Source organism: Equus przewalskii, chromosome 11 (assembly GCF_037783145.1).
Source record: "Equus przewalskii isolate Varuska chromosome 11, EquPr2, whole genome shotgun sequence".
Taxonomy (NCBI): domain Eukaryota; kingdom Metazoa; phylum Chordata; class Mammalia; order Perissodactyla; family Equidae; genus Equus; species Equus przewalskii.
This window is the reverse complement of record NC_091841.1, coordinates 25,252,311-25,267,822: the sequence shown is the minus strand read 5'-3', so window position 1 is coordinate 25,267,822 and position 15,512 is coordinate 25,252,311. Positions and strand designations below refer to the sequence as shown.

At 41.8% G+C, this 15,512-nt stretch overlaps 1 protein-coding gene across 3 annotated transcripts in view; it reads left to right on the top strand.

Annotated features, from left to right (window-relative positions):
- LOC103545179 (phospholipase A and acyltransferase 3) overlaps window positions 1–15,051 on the top strand; it is a 49,356-nt gene extending 34,305 nt beyond the window's left edge. For 2 of the 3 annotated variants that reach the window (XM_070565230.1, XM_070565229.1), the window contains one exon: window positions 7,389–9,146. In XM_070565230.1, coding sequence (XP_070421331.1) covers window positions 7,389–7,490 — 102 coding nt within the window. In that variant the 3' untranslated portion in view covers window positions 7,491–9,146. Of the gene's footprint in view, window positions 1–7,388 lie in introns of all 3 variants that reach the window. The other variant, XM_070565228.1, reaches the window with a different exon arrangement.
- The last annotated feature ends 461 nt before the right edge of the window (window positions 15,052–15,512 follow it).

Below are 15,512 nucleotides of genomic sequence, written 5' to 3'. Positions count from 1 at the left end.
TGTGTTGGGTGCATACAAGTTTATGTGTTATATCTTCTTGGTGGAGAGTCCCTTTTATCATTATATACTGCCCCTCTGTGTCTCTCCTTACCAGTTTTATCTTGAATTCTACTTTGCTGATATAAGTATGGCAACACCTGCTTTTTTTTGTTTGCCATTAGCTTGGAGTGTTGTCTTCCATCCCTTCACTCTGAGCCTATGTTTATCTCTAGAGTTGAGATGTGTTTCCTGGAGGCAGCATGTTGTTGGGTCTTGTTCTTTAATCCATCCTGCCAATCCTTGTCTTTTGATTGGAGAATTCAATCTGTTTACATTTAGGGTGATTATTGAAATATGAGGGCATAATACTGCCATCTTATTGAATGTTTCCTGGTTCTTCTGCATTTCCTTTGTTTCTCACCCCGTGTATTTCGGACTACCAATTTGATTAGGTAGTTTTCTTCTTTTTCTCCTTGTTTATCGTAAATGTCTCTGTTCTAATTATTTGTTTAGTGGTTAGCCTTAGGTTCATATAAAAAATCTTGTAGTTGAGATAGTCCATTTTCTGATAGCCTCTTATTTCCTTAGACTATACTGATTCCATCCTTTTTCTCCTCCCCTTCTAAGTTATTTTTGTCATATCTTTTTCCATCTTGTGTTGTGAGTTTGTGGTTAAAAAGATGAGATCATTTTTGTTTTGGTGTTTTCCTTTTCTTTATCCTTGATGTTAGAGTTCAGCATTTACTAACCTCAGCTCATAGACAGCTGCCATTTTCTGACTATTGCCTACCTATTCATCTCCTTGCTCAGGGCTTTGTAGCCCCTTTCCTATTTTTTTTTCAGGTATGACGGCCTTCTTGAGGATTTCTTATGGGGGGGGGGTCTTGTGGCAATGAACTCCTTTCGCTTTTGTTTATCTGGAAAAGTTTTTATTTTTCCATCATATCTGAATGAGATTTTTGCTGGATAGAGTGTTCTTGGCTGAAAGTTTTTGTCTTTCAAGATTTTGAATATATCATTCTACTCTCTCCTAGCCTGCTGAGAAATCTGCTGAAAGCCTACTAGGGGTTCCTTTGTAGGTTATTTTCTTCTGCCTTGCTGCCCGTAGTATATTTTCTTTATCCTTGATTTTTGCCAGCTTCATTACTATATGCCTTGGAGTGGGTCTTTTTACATTGACAAAGTTAGGAGATCTGGAGGCCTCTTTCACATGGATTTCTAGCTCCCTCCCCAGGTTTGGGAACTTCTCAGCTATTATTTCTTTGAACAAGCTTTCTGTTCCATTTTCCTTCTTTCCCCCTCTGGAATACCTATAATCCTTATGTTGCATTTCCTGATTGAGTCAGATATTTCTGAGAGCTTCTTCATTTCTTTTTAGTCTCGGTTCTCTCTTCTCCTCCCTCTGAAGCATTTTTATAGTACTATTCTCTAACTGGCTGATTCTCGCCTCTATATTGTCAGCTCTGTTGTTTAGAGAATCCAGATTTTTCTTTATTTTATCCATTGTGGTTTTCATCTCCAACAATTCTGATTGGTTCTTCTTTATGGTTTCAATCTCCTTTATGAAGAAGCTCCTGAATTTGTTAATTTGTCTTTCTGTGTTCTCTTGTAACTCACTGAGTTGGTGTTTTTTTTTTTTTTTATGATAGCTGTTTTGAGTTCTTTGTTGGTTTGGTTATGAATTTCTGTTTCTTCTGGGTTGGTTTCTGGGTACCTGTCACTTTCCTTCTGGTCTGGAGCTTTAATATACCTACTCACACTGCTTGATGGAGTCGATCTTTGTTTCCTCATCAGGTCGCAGCTGCCACATACTGCCACAGGATGGGCATCAGGTGCTGTGTATTCTGGGCCCAGCATGAGCAGGGGCTCCCCAGCTCCAGCCACTGACTGCTTTTCTCTCTGAGTGACTGACTGATGGCAGATCTGGAGCACTGGGCAGGGGGAAGAGTACTCTCCTTCCCCAGTGCTGCTCCCAGCCCCTGCTTGTCTCTCTGTATGGAAAGGCCTGTGCACTTTCCCTTTCTCTGCTGCCACTGCCACACTCTCCACGCTGTGCTCTGGATGATTCTGGGGCTGGAGTACTGGGCGGGGGTCGGGGTGCCTCTTGGCTGTGCCCTATCCCCTCCATGGCTGCCACTCTCTCCGCATTGTGCTCTGGATGGCTCTGGGGCTGCACACTTTTCCCACTGCCACCACCAAGCACTCTACTCCTTGCTCTGGGTGAACCAGGGGCTGGAGTGCCTACACCCTTTCGCTGCCACCACTACCATGCTCACCACACTGTGCTCCAGACGATTCTGGGCCTAGAGTACTTGGCAGAGACAGGGCACCCTTCTCACCTGTGTACTTCCCACCACTGGGCCTGGCTCTCTCTACAGAGCTCCTCCGCATCAGCTTCCACTTCCTCCGGAGGATCCAGCCCCACCACCACCTTCAGGCGTATGGCTGCGTGGGTCTCCCAGACGTCTTTTGTGATGTGTACATGCCCTCTGCTGGTGTATGAATGTCCTTTTGGTTGTGTCTTAGAGGGGAGAGTCCAAGGGAAGAGCTTGCTCCGCTGTTATGCTGACGTCACTCCTGGAGTGCATCCTTAATGCTCATTAACAGAGGCTCCTTATCTGCACTGAATCTGAACCTCTTAATTCCACTGGAGCTCAAGTCCATGGCTACCATGTTTTAGTCTGTCAGCAGACTGTAAGATAGGGCCTTGAGCTGTATGTGAATAGTGTTGTGAACATCAAATGGACTTGAATGCTGAGGTGAAAGAAGAGCTAGCTATACCAATGCTGACTACTGAAAGCTTATTAAAAGTGACAAATCTCTAAAATCTGAAACACCAGTAGGAATATTCAGTGCACTTTTAGGCACTTGAGATAAACCAGATTGAAGATCAGAGGTCAAAGGTAAAGGAGAATGTTTCAAATGAAGTGAAGGATAAGTCTGAGCTGTGTATCTGTGTGTGCATATCCTCTCAAAGCAATGGCCCATCACTGGACAAAGCCAACATATCAGAATGGTAATCAGTTGCTTCTCTTATATCTGTGCCAGCATAGTTATCTGTGTAATATATTAGCAACATTTTCTTGTGACTAGTCACTAAGATGCTTGTTTGTCTTCCTAAAACTGCCTGTAATCCTTGCCTCGACTAAGGGATGGTTTCCTCCTCATCTCTTGCCTTTCCAGTTTTGTAGAAATGGTGTTGACGTTTGAAGTTAGCAGGTGCAATACGGTTTTGCATCAGGTTCCTGGGCTTACTGTGCATGTCTCTATTTCTTCATCTTTCGTCCTTCTTCCTGGAAAAGTTAGCAAAATTTAATTTTTAGTTTTTCAAAGTAATGCAGGCACAGAACTTGAAAAGACAACTAGTGCTCAAAGACTTATAACAAAACACGGAGTTCCCTGCCCCACCCCTCTTACTCCTCCCATCCTCCATCCCAAGAGGCAACCCCTCTTCTTTCTTTTAGTCAATTATTTTGGCACTTACCTATTTCTGAATTTTGAAACAATATGTGTATACTGCTATCGTTTTTATTCAGAAATTTTGGATATGCTCTTTTGACCTCTTGTAATGGTAAGTGAGGGTTAAACTGTTTAATACCATCAGCCCCTCTCCCTCCCCCATTCTCTCAGTATAATTTCATATTATACATTTTTATTAAATTAATATCCAGTGTTTGTTTTATGCCTATGCGAATTTTACTCACAGTTGAGTGCTGTGGTGCATTGTGATAGTTTCCTTCCTTTTTTGGGAGGAGGGGGTTTCTTTTTTCTTGAAGATAATTATTACCTCCTTTCATTGCTTAGTTTTCCTTGTACCTCTTGTCAGTTCTTCCTACAGCATCCAATTAGCTCTCAGTGCAGTGTTCCACGAGGGAAATCCCATCAAGCAATCCATCAGTTCTAGCATGTTTTGCTTGGGTACATCCATCCTGGAGACAGCCATTCTGTTGTCTGTGCTGGTTGGTCCTTGGCTGACTGCATCCTTCACTCTAGGACTTCCTCTGCTGTCATCCTTCAGATTTCTGCGGCCTTTCTCTTGGATTGGATTCCTTGGTTCCACAGTCTCTTCATTTCTTCTTTCTTTGCTCTTTCTCTTATTTAGGTAGACCACATCCCCCAGAAGGTGCTTTGGGTTAGAAAGAGAGTACATGGGAGAGGATAATGGTGATGACAGTCAACTCAACATGCCAGGCTCGAGTCCCACTGCTCTGATCTGGATTGGGTACTGTATGAGTTTCCTAGGGCTGCTGTGACAAATTACTACAAACTTAGTGGCTTAAAACAACACCAATTTATTTTCTGATAGTTCTGGAGGTCAGGAGTCTGAAAATGGTCTTTCTGGGCTAAAATCAGGATGACGCTGGGGCTGTGTTTCTGGAGGCTCCTGGGGAGAATCTGTTTTGTAGCCTTTGTCAGCTTCTTGAGGCTGCCCCACAAACCTTGGCTTGTGGCTCCTTTCCATCTTCAAAGTAAGAATGGCTGGCTGAGTCTTTCTCACATTGCATCACTATGACGCGACTCTTCTACCTCCCTCTTTCATCTTTTAAGGAACTTTGTGATTACATTGGGTACCCCTGGATAATCTCCCTATTTTAAGGTAAATTGATTAGCAAGTTTAATTCCATCTGCATCCTTAGTTCCCCCTTACCACATAGCATAATATACTTACGGGTTCCTGGAATTAGGACATGGACATCTTTAGGGGGCTATTATTCCACCTACTAGTTACTCTGTACACTTGGTACAAAGTTGTTGTCCTGGGATCTCCCCTCACCATCACTCTAGGGTAATTCCCATCTATTCTGTCCTGCCCTGGAGCACCATCTTCTGTATCTCTTCTTCTATTTCCTTTTTTTTTGCTGGGAAAGATTCACCTTAAGCTAACATCTGTTGCCAATCTTCCTCTTCTTTTTCCTCCCAAAGCCCTAGTACATAGTTGCATATTCCAGTTGTAAGTCCTTCTAGTTCTTGTATGTGAGCCACCACCACAGCATGGCTGCTGACAGATGAGTGGTGTGGTTCCACGCCTGGGAACCGAACCCAGGCCACCGAAGTGGAGCACACTGAACTTTAACCACTAGGCAATCAGGACTGGCTCTGTGTCTCTTCTTTCTTGGTTTGCTCCCTTGTTTAGGTAGAACCTCTTTTAGTAGCTTCCAGAAAAATGATGGATGGTAAATTTTTTGAGACTCTGATTTTTTTTACCCTCTGACTTGATTTGGTTGTTTGTCTGTGTATAGAATTCTAGGTTAGAAATCATTTTGCTTTAGAATTTTGGAGGCATGGTTGCATTGTCTTATTGCTTCCAGAATTGTTTTTGAGAAATCTGAGGCAATCCTGATTCTTGCTCTTTTCTCTATTTCCTGTTTTACTCCTCTGCTCTGCCAGTTGTAATATCTTTTCTTTACCCAGTGTTCTAAAATTTCACAATAACATGCCTTGGCGTAGGTCTGCTTTTATCCACTAAGGTGGGCCTTGGAGCACCATTTCAATCTGAAAACATACATCCTTTGGTCTTAGTAAATTTTCATGAATTATTTCACTCTTGAGTCCCCTTGTCTGTGTTTCTGTTATTATCTCTTTCTAGAATGGCTATTATTCAGATGCCAGACTGTCTGGGTTGATTATATATATAGCTTATATTTTTTTGGCTATTTTTAATATTTGGCTTCTGTTTTCTATATCTTTATCTTTTAGCTATTCCTTCTGAGAGATTTCCTCAACTTTATCCTTCAACTTTTCTTTTGAGGTTATCATTTCTATCATATTTTTATTTTCTAAGAACTGTTTTGGTTCTCTCAACATTCTTTTTTTTTTTTTAAAGGAAGATTAGCCCTGAGATAACATCCATGCCCATCTTCCTCTACTTTATATGTGGGATGCCCGCCACAGCATGGCTTGATAAGCAGTGCATAGGTCCATGCCCAGATCTGAACCAGTGAACCCTGGGCTGCCAAAGTGGAGCACATGAACTTAACTGCTGTGCCATTGGGCCAGCCCCTCTATTGTTCTTTATAGCATCTTGTTTATTGGATGCAATATATTTTCTTATTCTCTAGTGATAGTTTTAAAAGACATTTTCTTTTCTAGATATGGTTTCTGTTTCTCCAAGTGGCCTTTTTCCTGCTTGTTTTGCTTTCTGTCTTCTATTAGGGAGGTCTTCCTCAGATGTCTGGTACCTTGGTTGTGTGCTCAGGATTAAGGGCTTGCTACTGAATGGAAGCTCTGCCTGAGCTGGGAGGGGGCAGTGGCTTGTTGACTTTGAGTTTCACTTCCGGGTGAGCTGGGTGGGCTCTTTGTTTGGGAATCCTCAGTATGGGTAACTTTTGTCGTTTCCATGTGGGCTGGTCAGATTCCCCAGAAAAGCTTTCCTGTCTCTTGTGTGGAGGGTAAGGTTCTGCGAGCAGAGATGGGTAGGAGGGCAAGAGTCTCACATTTGCATGTTTATTGTCTCTCAGTCTCTTGTTTGTGATGATACTCACATCCTCACATGTGCTTCTAGATTTCCAGGCCCCCAAATGTTCTGTTGTGCCTTCTCAAGTGAATAAACTTTCAGACTCCTGTTGTGGTGGTGGTGGGGCGGGGGCGGTCCAGGGACCTAGCTAAAGCTCTCTCTTTTTCTCTCCTACTTCCAGAGGTGCCAACAGGTGATCTTTTTCAAGGATTCTGTTGTATAATTAGGATTGGTCCTCAGCTTCTCCCACTGCTGCCTTAGAATTTAGTGTTCTCTGGGTCCTGGTGGATTATGCCCTAAACAAATAGCTTACTTTATTTTTAGTTGGGTTTCAAGAAGGAGTGAAATTTGACATGTTCAATTTTTACCTTGAAACTTACTTTAAGTTTGCAGCACTTTTTTTTTCTAGTACAAGCAATACAAGTCAGCTATCCTAATAATTTAAAGTATAACAGCACTACTATTCATAGCTGAGTCATTTATTTAAGAATACGTAAAGAGTACCCCTGAGCCTGGCAGGACTGGGTGCTGGGGGTACAGCGATGAATAAGAGAGTGAGGTCATAGTTTATTGAGTATTCAATAGCAGTTCCTTCTCGACTTCAAACTTGCTTCAAGTGCTCCCTGGTGGCCAGCTAGGATCTCAACCATCCTGGCTTTGTCTCCTTGTCCTTTCCACACCACGCTCTGGGGATTTATGTGCTGTAAATACCCACAGGGTGAATCAGATTTCCTTCTTCAGGCCCGTACACTCCTGGCCAGCTGGCTCCATCCCCAGATTCTTTCCCCATCCAGCCCTTTTCTCCCCATTTCACTGCCATTATTTGTTGACTCCTGAGTTTGTCAAGGAGGCCAAGAGGCATGTGAGGCTCCCTGAACTGAATGTTCTTGTTGCAAGTATGGCCTGTGCTCACATTCCTGACACGGAGTCTGATCTGCCCTCCTCTCTCTTGCAGGTCAGAGACGCCATCATGGCAGCTGGCATCGCAGGAGTGGGCCTGGCAGCTGTGGGCCTCATTGGAGTCTTGTTCTCAAGAAACAAGCGACAAAAGCAATAAGTTGAAGGGACTGTCCTGTCTGCAATGACTTTATATATTAAGGGGGGTGTCTTGTTTGGCTAGAAGCTTTGAGGTTTGGTTTGTGGATTTCATTCTGTTTTATAATAAGGCTTATTTTCACAGAATAAAATAAAGCCCAAGAAGGCAAGATTTTACTGGAGGAAATGCAGCAAGAACTGCCTAGTGTGAAGTCTGTTGAGGGCACACGCTGGGCTCTGTTCCTGGTTGTGTCCTGGCTCTTTGATGATTTTCTCTCACTTTCTCTTTGCTGGCTGCATTCTTTACCTTGCAAGAAACAGAGACCAACTCTGGTTATCTCAAGTAATGGGGGTTTCTGGTTGTAAGGATACACTTGGGCGGCAAGATGGATAGACCTGACTGATGAAGAACAGGATCCACCGGATAGCCAGGACGCTTGGCCTGGATCTAGACCCAGGAGGGCTTCTAGGACTTGGCCGCTGGAGTCTGTAGATGTTCAGTGGCGTTCAAACCAAACCAAACCAAACCTGTGCCATAAGGAAACTCAGTATATGCTCTTGCCAGTTTTGTTAAAACTCCTTATCTCCCTCTGCTCCCTCCATCTTTTCTCTGCCCTGTTGCTTCCACCTTCAGTGGTCCTGCTTCCTTACCACTTGAGCTTGTGCCCCCTCCCCGTCTCTGATCCCACACCCCCTCCCTGCGGCTTTTCTTCCTGCATCAGCTCAGCACCGTCTCTCCCCGCTACCTGCTTGGCGCTCCCAGTTCAAGTTCCCGAGAGAGCATCTGATTGGCTCAGCTCACATCCTAGCTCAGCCTACCCATTGGCTGCCGTTGGGTCAGGTGACTCTACTAGGCCAATCAACTCAGCTCAATGGGGCGGGGTCCCATGGTACTAAGTTGCCTCCGCCTTTATGGGGTGAAGGTGCGGCAGGCCTCGTGACTGCTGTCTCCGGGGTGGACTGCTGCGGGAGGGGCTGGTGAGAAGGTGTGAACTCTGACCATCTGTGGCTGGGCCCCTGGGGTCTACTGTTGCTGCTTGCTGGGCTTGGCAGATGTTCAGAGTGACAGTTCTCTGAAAGGGGCTTTTGTGGGTTCTTCAGAAATGCTCTCCTGGGGCCAGCTGTCCTTCAGTCCACAGGGCAAGGCTTCTCTAACTGGTTGCGAATGTTTCCTTTGTCAGCCCTGGTTGTCTGGGGGACCATCTGTCCACTGGAATCCTGGAAGGGATTTACAAATCGCTCCCTGCCAGCTCCTTCCTGCTTGGCTCAAATCTGGTCCAGGATAAACATGTGCCTAGTCTACGCCCCAGTCTTGGTATAAGAGTAGTTTTCTCCAGTGCCCTTTCCTTTCTTTTTGCCTCAGTTGTTGATGGAACATTTTGTGCCAGTTCTCAGGCTCCCCAAACCCAAGGGACACAGGCCAAGCCCAAAGGGTAGATTTCTTGGAGCCCTCTCTCACATGGCATAAAGTGACCGGGATACATAGAATGCAAAGCTCCAAACTAATTATGGAGAAAAAAGCAAGGAGGAAAAATAAACACAAGGAGGCAAAGCAAAAACACCCACTTCAATTAAAAAAAAAAAAGAAAAATTACATAAAAAAGTGGGATGTGTAGAAATAACCACATAATGTGGAAGAACTAATTCCAGATATATTGTTAATCATCATCAATATAAATAGATGAAACTTGCCAAATAAAAGACAACCAGCACACTGGATTAGAACACTAATTCAGGGAGTACAATTCACAGCAGATACACTTAAAATATATGGACACAAAGATTGAAATTAAAAGGATGAACTTTTTACATGACAACTAGTCTGTTATGATAAAAAAGTTAATGCTATCAAGGAGAAAAATTGAGCGTGTATGAGAACTGTCCTGAATTGAAAGACGTTGGAGACGAAAACAACTAAATGTGAAAAACAATTATAAAAGCAATTTGGGGTAATTGGGGGAATCTGAGCACTAACTGGGTATTAAAGAATATTAAGGAATTATTAATTTTATTAAGTGTGATAATAGTATTAGTCTTATGTAAACTCATGGCCTAATTAAAAAAAAAAAGATGAAGATAAAGCAAATGTGGTAAAACAATAAGTTTTTAATGTAGGCAGTAGGTGTGTGGGTGGTCATCATACTAGTCTTTATAGTACTTTCTCTGTGTTAAAAAAGCTACGTAGTAAACATCTTTAAAATATCTGAAATTTGAACTTGACGGTTTCAATAGGACTTTGGAATCTACTTCAGTAAAGTATATAATAATTTTTAAAAATTAAAAGGACAAAACAATATGCTGGGTAAATACTAAGTAAGAACTGGTACACTTGTAACTGTGGGCCCTCCAGGACCAGTTCAACTGACCCCATCTCTTGTCAATAGATTAAGAATTGCGTTCCAGAAAATTTGCAAAGTCACGTAGCCAGAGCATACACAGAAGAAGGAATCTTGAAATGACCACAGAACCAAAGATTCTCCTCCCCACGGATCCAAAGGACCAGGCCGTGACTGGAAGTTAAAAGTCGGACTCTTTTCAGAAGTGAGGGATCCCTCATTCAGGAAGATCTGATGTTAAAATTCCTTCCCCTCCTCATCATCAATGTTCAGAACCCTGTCCTAAATGTTTCAAACCTTACCATAAATGCTTGAAGCCCACCAATCAAAACCTGCCCCACCAGCATTTCTGTGTGCCAGCAGGTTCTCCCTAACCTCGTAAGTTTCACCCCAAATCCTGAATCAGGAAGAGAGATCTCCCTCTGTCTCCCTGAAGATCAATCTTGCAGAATAAAGCTTTCTCCCTCAAGAGCTGATGCCATAATTAATTGGTTTTTAAATGCACATCGGGCAAGGAAACTCCAATTTCGTGTGGTAACAATTTGGTGACAAAGAAGGGACAAGGTCCTGTGACCGCCTGCCCGAGGCTCTGGAACACTCAGCAGGGTGTGAGGTCTTTTCCTTGACCCTAAGTAGCTGCCAACACAACTTTTTCTGGACACTCAGCTGATCAGATGCTTGTTTCCCTGTTGCGGTGCTCCAGACCCCAAGGCATTTTTTTTTCTTTTGGGAGAAGATACAGCTCCTGTATCAAGATGTCTCTGGGCTCTGGGTGAGTAACTTTAAGAAAATGACTGTCCCTTACCTCCTCTCTCTGGTTTGATCTCCTGGAAATAGAAGTTTATCTTGTATCCTGGGGAATCCTGGTGGGCTGAGTTCCAAACCTTGGGCCTGAACCATCCAAGATAATTAGAGGCAGGAAAAAAGCTTCACTCGTGAAGTTGCTTCTGGATCTGGGTTCCGAGCTGCCCCTGGCAATCTGGTTTTGAGTAGCTCCTGGCACTGGTTCTGAGTTACTCCTGGAAAACTAGCTAGTAATTCTGGTCTGTGTTATATGTAGAATTGTACTGTGTGTTAATGGTTGTCCAAATTGTATTGGCTGTTTTGGGGACTGAGTTTCTCGGTGACTGTGACAAACCCTTTTCAGAAATTACCTTGTTTGTTGTGGCCACCTTGGGAAAAGCCTCCTAAAATGAGGATAACTGTAAACAGCTTGGCAAGTTAACCTGGGATAATTTAAAACTACAATCACCATTCTGGGCTCTTTTTGAGCCTCCAAACCAAGAAACAAGGAAAAATCTTTAGAGAGTCAAGGGCTGCCCTTTTGACCGAAAGCTTCCAGAGCTGTAAATGTTTACGAAGAACTTCAGAATCTTACCAAACTTTTTTGTGTCCTGAGGGCTTGGCTTGACAGTCTTCAGATGGGGGAGAGGGTCTCAAAGAATATGGGTGGGCAAAAATGTGTTTGCACCCATTTTGTGGTCAGAGATGGTCAGACAGCAATGCAGGTTGCATCCCCTTTTGTGGCTAAGGGTCCTAGCAAACAGCTGTCAGCCTCAGGGGAATTACCTTGGCCGTTAGAAGGAAGCCTTGGTTTGGCCTTCATTGTGAGGTTCTTGGTTTCAAGGACACCCGATATTTTCGAGATCTGGTTCTAACTGCAGCATAAATATACTTTTGACCAGCTGGGTCTAAATTCTGAAACCATGGGAAATGCTAATTCAATCTCTACCACAGCCACCTAGGCTGCATTTTCCCAAATTGGGTGATTTTAGCTGTGAACCCATGCAACAGGAAAAGGTGATATTCTTTTACACCACCACACGCCCACGATATTCTTTAGACTCTGGAGAAAATGGCCAGGTGATTATTCAGTGACTCTGAGAAATTTTGTTTGAGTCCTCATTGGTTTACTGATGGTTCTCCTTCCAGAGATGGTCACTATTTTCCTTGTCTCTGTCTTTTGTGTCTTTTGTCATAAAAAGGAAAACCACAGGGAAAGACTCAGGCACCTCCATAAGCCTCTTGTCTGGGCTGGTCCTGCAGTGAATTTTGCTGTGGGTTAGTATGTACATGAGGTGAAAGCTGTTGCTTAAGGCATCTCAGAAACAAAAGAGGCCTCAAAATTGGTGGGCATGGGTCAAGCAGTTAAGAGCCATTAGAGCACTCCCCACCTCAAGAAGACTCCTGTGATAGTATAAATTGGCCTCAGAATTGGGTAAAATGACACATGTTCCCTGCCAACCTCAAGAAAGTTTCTATGCAACGAGGTACTCTGTAAAACACACACAATCCCAAACCCTGAGACACCTCCTTTTCAGGTGTGAGTTTGGCTCCCAGAGACCCAAGGCTTAGCTTCAGCTGTTACTGTGCATGTAAGATGAAGTTTTCCTTTTGTCTTGTTCTTTGTCTTGAGAGCTTGGCTTTGTGACCTCTTTGGTCTCTGCCATCTGGAGGATGCACGTACCTGTGGGCATCTTGGCGACTAGTCTGGTAGACGGGGGTTCCAAGATGTACTCTTTGTCCAGCTGTGTCAGCTCTCAGGGGTGTTTGTCATGAGGGGCCTCAGTCCATCAGGGGCCTTTTGTCCTCTCAACCTTTGTTGCTTGTTAGTGCACTGCCACCTATGCAGCGGAGGCCTTTGCTTTCTTGGACTATTTTAGGGGTGAACTGTCTGGGTCTTGTGAGGGCTACTTATTTTGCACTCTCTTTTGGGGATGACTCTTGCATCCATAGTTAAACCATAAAAGGCTCATTGGTTTGAGTTGCTATTAAGATCCTACTTGTCAATGGCCAGAGGATGGATCTTTAAATTGGAAAAACTTCTAAATTGGAAAAGTATTTAGAGAGCTCTTGTAACGACTAGTCTTTTTTTTTTTTTTTAAAGATTTTATTTTTTCCTTTTTCTCCCCAAAGCCCCCCGGTACATAGTTGTGTATTCTTCGTTGTGGGTTCTTCTAGTTGTGGCATGTGGGACGCTGCCTCAGCGTGGTCTGATGAGCAGTGCCATGTCTGCACCCAGGATTCGAACCAACAAAACACTGGGCCGCCTGCAGCGGAGCGCACGAACTTAACCACTCGGCCACAGGGCCAGCCCCTGTAATGACTAGTCTTAAGAACCAAATCAAATTTGGAATCTCAGCTTCCCTTCTTGGTCTCACAGATGCTAATGAATGCTTCACCTCCCCCACTTCCCTGCCCGGGTAAATTGGTCTAGAATTGAATTGTACACTTGGAAAGAGGGCATTTATTAAATACTTTGTGCAAACTTTTTAAAGGTGTGATACCTTGTCCTGAAGTGTTAGAACATAAAAATGTTTTGATTCACCTCTTAAGTTAAAAATCTCCCTGGTATAAAGAAGCAATTGGAAAAATGTAGATGAAAGGGTGGGTCAACCTCTTTTATCATTCAGACTGTAATCCAGTTCTTTGGGGAACTGGAGACAACCATCTTTTTCTTGCAAATCTGTGCAGGACCAGAGGTACCACTCTAGAAAGTGGTTCACAGTTTACTTGTCCTTTTTCCAATCCCAAAGCCTCCCCTGTTCCTTTCAAAATGCTCATAGATGTTGGGATGTTACAAACTAATAAGACAAATATGCCCCAGAAACTCCATCTTGGCAGACACTTGAATGCTTTCTTTGTGCCTTTGTGATGTAGTTGGACAGGCAGATCAACCTATAATGTCATTTAAGTTACAACCCAATCTCTGAGGAATTAAGAGCAACTGTCCTTAAAAAAATCCTTGTAAGACTGGAAGTGTAGCTCTAGAGGTAGTTCAGATTCCAGCCACTTCCCTTATCTCAAAGAACTTGCAAACTCTCCAGGGACTATCTAGCCCATCACCAATTCCTAAGACTGAAGAAAAAAAGGGAAAAAAGGAAAGAAAAATGGCCGTAAGAGCACCCTTGCCAAAAATCTAAAATCTTTTGTGTTTTCTCCACAAATATTAGTAAAAATCTTAAAACAAAAGTTAGGTTTGTAACTAGGGAGCTTTGAATTACTGTACCTGATTCATGGAGTAATTTTAAAACAATAGCTGTGGAATCTCTGTGTATGTGTGTCATATCCCACCTCTGGATGGTGTACATTCTAAAGAGCTCTATTTAATTGGCTTAAAGTAAGCACTTATAGAAATTATTTCTAAATGTAATAGCAACTAACCCAAATGTCTTTAAAGTTAACATGATATAAATTAATCTCTGGTAACTGAAAGCTTATTTAAGATTGTTGGTTTGATTAAAATAGGCATGTCCTCTGGATTATCAGCATTGGATATGATGCAGACATGCCGCCTTTATTCTACATTTGTTGGTCAAATAAGCTAATGTTATCTCTATGACAAAACTGGTTAACAAAAATAATAACTTAAAATAATAGCTAATTTTGTCTAATGTCTCATCAAGTTTTATGGGCAATCTAAATATAATTATTGGGAGTGAGTAAACTAAATAGATGTGAAAAAGATAAAAGCATTGGGTGAACTTTTTAACAATAATTGTGTGTTATAGCATGTGTTTTAAAAATAACTTCCAAAATCTTTCTGGCAAATTGAAACTTTGAAATTTTGCTAAGTGAAATTAAATGATAAAAAAAATCCATTGAATATCTGAGTCATTTTCAAATAAGATAAAATACTGAAACATTATTGCTAAACATGTCTAAGTTTACTTACTTTGGGCTTCTTATTACAGAGAAACTAAAAGATGTTTAGGTCTATTAGTAAATGTGTCTTGTATTTTATTAAAAATTGTACTATGAAGTAGCATGTTTCTGGAAATTATGAAAAGTGTTTATTAACTTGCCAAACCACAGAATGCTAATGTAAAAGTTTATAATTGCTTACTTCTTAGTTTTCACCAAAAGTTAAGGTCTGTAAGGGTTAAAAATTCTTATTAATATATGTGATTAAAGCTACTAAAAATTAATAAGAGAAACATCTTTGTATTCAAGGAAAGTAAGATATATGTTTTCAGTAAAGAAGGTATACAGAATGGAAATATTTTTGTTTGTTTTGTTAAGAAAGATAAAGTTGTCCTAAAGTACTAGGGAAGAAGAAAGAAGGCATGGGACAAATTCTGAATGTAAAAAGGAAGTTATAGAAGGTTTGTGGAAGAGGAACCCTGAAGAAAGAATTTTGCACATGGCCAAGTTGGCCAAGATCAAAATGAATTCAGTTAAATAAACGTTTTAATGTAAAAAGTAAGCTATTGCAAAAATTAAAATTTTATTTTCTCTCTCTTGAAAGGATGATTTTCTTAAACTTTTAGTCCGCTCTTGATAAAGGCATTATGAAAAGATTTTCTTCAGTAGTCTACCAGAAGAGCAGGTATTTTATGTTTTGTCAAAATAAATTTCGTGTATTGTTTTTATGAGGTCTTTAATCACAGGTGGTAAGGTTTTTCTTATAGCTATTTAATTCTCTGCATATGCCTGAAAATCTTTAATTGTCACCTTGGTTAAATGAATAACTAAGCATTGTTTCATAGGGACCTGTGATATTATGTGGGTAAATGTTATTGACGTAAGTGTTTTAAAAATTATATAACATCCCTAAAATTCTGATCTGTCCTGGTTGTCAGCCATAATTCTTCTTCTTATTTTGAAGAGTTGCATGTCACAGAAATAGCCAAGATTCTCTGTCAGTTTCCTTTTTTGAGTCTTTTGTCATTTTCAGACAGTTGTTGTTTTACTCTGATATTTCTGCA